The sequence below is a fragment of the Antrostomus carolinensis genome, unplaced genomic scaffold (assembly GCF_000700745.2).
Source record: "Antrostomus carolinensis isolate BGI_N321 unplaced genomic scaffold, ASM70074v2 scaffold44856, whole genome shotgun sequence".
Lineage (NCBI taxonomy): Eukaryota > Metazoa > Chordata > Aves > Caprimulgiformes > Caprimulgidae > Antrostomus > Antrostomus carolinensis.
The window spans coordinates 2,531-5,794 of NW_010321983.1; the positions used below are offsets into that span (position 1 = coordinate 2,531).

The 3,264-nt window shown below is 54.5% G+C and overlaps 1 protein-coding gene across 1 annotated transcript; it reads right to left on the bottom strand.

Annotated features, from left to right (window-relative positions):
- Window positions 1–223: 223 nt before the first annotated feature.
- Window positions 224–2,754, bottom strand: SULT2B1 (sulfotransferase family 2B member 1). Its single transcript, XM_010170104.2, has 6 exons — window positions 2,604–2,754; window positions 2,102–2,310; window positions 1,613–1,739; window positions 994–1,088; window positions 728–908; window positions 224–339 (listed from the first exon to the last, which is right to left on the bottom strand). Exons 1-6 carry the CDS (start codon window positions 2,740–2,742, stop codon window positions 224–226), a joined length of 867 nt encoding a protein of 288 aa, XP_010168406.2. The 5' UTR covers window positions 2,743–2,754.
- Window positions 2,755–3,264: the final 510 nt, after the last annotated feature.

The window sequence follows — 3,264 nt, forward strand, 5'->3', positions numbered from 1 at the left end:
TGGTTTAGAAGTGGACTTGGAAGTGTTTGGTTTATGGTTGGACTTGATGATCTTAAGGGTTTTTTCCAACCTGAATGATTCTATGACATTCATTTCTTGCACACTGAGGTTCAGTACCACCTGCAGCTCCAGGTACAACATCCTCTGTCCAGCAGCCAGCTACCCAAGTTGCTCGTGGCTGGTTTATACCCTGTTCTTAGCTGGCTTCAGTCAGGGACAAATTCTAATGCTGGTCCCAAGGAAAGGTCACATTCAGGCCCTGCATCCTCTCCCAGTAGATCCTGTCGAAGGTCTCACTCTGTGCCACTGTGAAGTGGTTCTCCCAGTCCCCGCAGATACCTGAGGAAGAAGGATTTTGGGCTCAGAGTCCACCTGAACAGGCACAAGGGCAAAGGCTCAGCTCTTGGGTCCAGCTAGACCTGAAGGGGGTTGTCCAAAATGAGAGACCATCCCCGTCCCTGGAATCATTCAAGGTCAGGTTGGATGGGGCTCTGAGCAACCTGATCTAGTTGAAGATGTTCCTGCTCACTGCAGGAGGGCTGGACAAGATGATTTTTAAAGGTCCCTTCCAACCCAAACCATTCTATGATTTTTATTTGGTTCTTCAGACCCAAATGCACCATGATGTGGCTCTTCAAGACACCCTCACTCTGGTTGTCCTCATGGGGGAGGACACCTGACAGAGGGGATCTCCTGGAGGTGTTGTGATGGGGTCTCTCCTGCTCACCCTTCCTCAGGAACTGGCCTTTCGTCTGGTCCATGATGTCTGTGGGGAGCAGGATGGAGTTGCACATTGGGTTCTCCCGCATGGACATGAAGGAGGCATTTTGCACCACTGAGGAGATGGCATCATCATCTAAATCCTGCCCCAGGAACCGGCAGAGACGTCTCACGCTGCTATGCAGGTCCTGAAGGGACAGAGAGCCTGTTATTGCCAACTGGCTTGTGACACATCAGCATCTTTGAAGCTGGAGGGCCTGCTGAGGTGTCTACCTGCTTCAGCTCTTCGTAGGTGATGAAGAAGAAATTCTCTTTGTCCTTCATCTCCATCCAGCCTCGGACATGTTCAAACCAGGAACCATGGGGCACTGATGGGAGGCAAAAGGCAGTAGGTCAGGGCAGGACAGGAGATGTGAAAGGCTGAGGAAGGTTCACAAAAGGTTGGGAGCAGGGCAGCCACGAGGCAGGACAGGGCAATGGTGTCCAGGGAGCAGGTGGGACTGGGAAGTTCAACTGCAGTTGCAACCGAACAACGGGTTCTTCTCCAGCCACTTCCATGGTGGGAAGAAGTTGAGGCTAGAGGTGTGCAAGGCTCATGGGTAAGGTCCTGCCAGGGCTTTGTAGGGATTGTTGGCCAAGACATCCTGAAGACATCTGAAGTCAGGGGAATCCAGTTCCCATCTGTTTCAAAGCACAAGAGGGCTTTGTGGGCCTGCATGTCTCCCCAGAAGTGCTTTGCTTTCCTCCTGAGCCATTCACCTCTCTCCTGTGGGAAACTTGGCTTCACAGCCATCATCAGTGGACAGCAGCAAAAGACCCTTGAGCCAGAGGTGATGGGAGACACCACCCACCCACCCCCGTGCCCTGAGTAAGTCCCTCAGGAACTGCTCACGTTCTCCATTCAGAAAGTCCCTCAGGAACTGCTCGAAGGATGTGGGATCCTCATAGCTGTTGCACATCTTGGAGAAGTAGTAGGAGGAGACGACAACATCTCGAGGATCCCGTAGGGTGTAAATAACCTGGGGTAGAGGAGTGAGAAGCTCCCAGTAGGGGAAGGGGAGTTGCAGACCCTGGCACTGAGGTAGATCTGAAAACGGAGGGGTCTGCCACCTCTGTCACGCAGACCTTGAGGAGAGGTCTCCATGAACACACAAGTCCCCTAGAGCCATTGAAGACTCTCCAAAATATCCAAGGAAGGAATGTGAGATGGGGACCTGCATGTTTCCATCTGGAGGGCATGGAGGACACTTGTCACTCTCCTAGGCCAACACCAAGGTCCTCACCCAACACTCCTCACTCCAAGATTCCCCAGATCCTGGGCTATGGTCTTCCCAGCTCCCCTGTCCCCCTTCAAGCTCTGCATGGCTGCCCATCATCCCACCTTGGCACTGGAAGAGGAGAAGGACTTGGGGAAGATGTGCCTGGGGAGGTGGCAGGTCAGCAGGCGAGGTGGGAGGTAGCTGAGGGCTGACTCCAGACCCAGTCGGGTTGAGAACCAGGGGACACGGTCAGAATTGAGGACAGTTCGGTTCCAGCCGGGACAGCCACGGCTGCGAATGAGGCTCAGGATCTCGGTCATCCACACGGTGCCTGCCAGGGAAAGCAGAGATGCAGGACAGGGGACCTTGCCTGGGGGGTTGGGATGGGAGGACTTCACTCTGTCATGGCTCCATGGTCAGCAGCACCCTCAGCACTGAGTCTTGTGGCTCCTCAAGAAATGGTGCTGCCCTGCCCATGGGCAACCACTATGGTAAATCCCCCCCAAAAACATTCCTGTTCCCCACCACAAGAGAAGATTCACCTTCTGAACAACATCTGGACATGTTTCCAAAGCCCTCACCCCTCTCCTGCCCCTCTCCAGCCCCTTAATCCACCCTTCGTACCAGACTTGGGGTAGGTGACGTTGAAGATGTCATCGTCCCGCACCTGGAACTCATTGTGGGTGAAACTCAAGCTGTGCTCTGAGTTGTAGGCCGAGGGGAACTTGATGCCTTCATACATCACGTAGTGGACCTGCATCATGCCAGGGTGGGGATGTGGGTGGGGTGATGCAGCTCTGTGCCACTACAATGAGGAAGGAGAGAGATGGGGTAAGGGTGATGACTCCAAGCCAAGAAACTCCTCCCCTCCATAGCAGGTCCCAAACAGGAGCCCAACCATCCCGTATCACCAACATCAGAAGATGTTGGGGTTATGGGATGTGTATTACCCACCTAGATACTCTCAGGTCCTTCTTCATGGGGGTCCCACCTCAACAGCAGGTTGTGTGGATAGGGAGCTGTTGGCTCGTAGGGCATTTAAGGAGCTCTAAGGCTCTTCCCCCTGCAGCCCATGGAGGTCCATGGTGGAGCAGATGTCCACCTGTAGCCTGTGGAAGATCCCACACCAGAGTGGGTGGATGCCTGAAGGAGGTTGTGACCCCATGGGAAGCCCACGGGGGAGCAGGTTCCTGTCAGGACCTGTGGACCCGTGGAGAGAGGAGCCCACGCTGGAGGAGGTTTGCTGGCAGGACTTGTGACCCCGTGGGTGGGATGCACCCTGGAG

What these genes read in the sequence shown, in the direction of transcription:
- SULT2B1 (XM_010170104.2), bottom strand. Translation starts at nt 2,742, where the DNA reads ATGATGCAGGTCCACTACGTGATGTATGAAGGCATCAAGTTCCCCTCG. An exon ending in CCTACGAAGAGCTGAAGCAG is followed by an intron (nt 909 to 993) that starts GTAGACACCTCA and finishes CTGTCCCTTCAG; the next exon opens with GACCTGCATAGCAGCGTGAG. An exon ending in AGGCCAGTTCCTGAGGAAGG is followed by an intron (nt 340 to 727) that starts GTGAGCAGGAGA and finishes CTTCTTCCTCAG; the next exon opens with GTATCTGCGGGGACTGGGAG.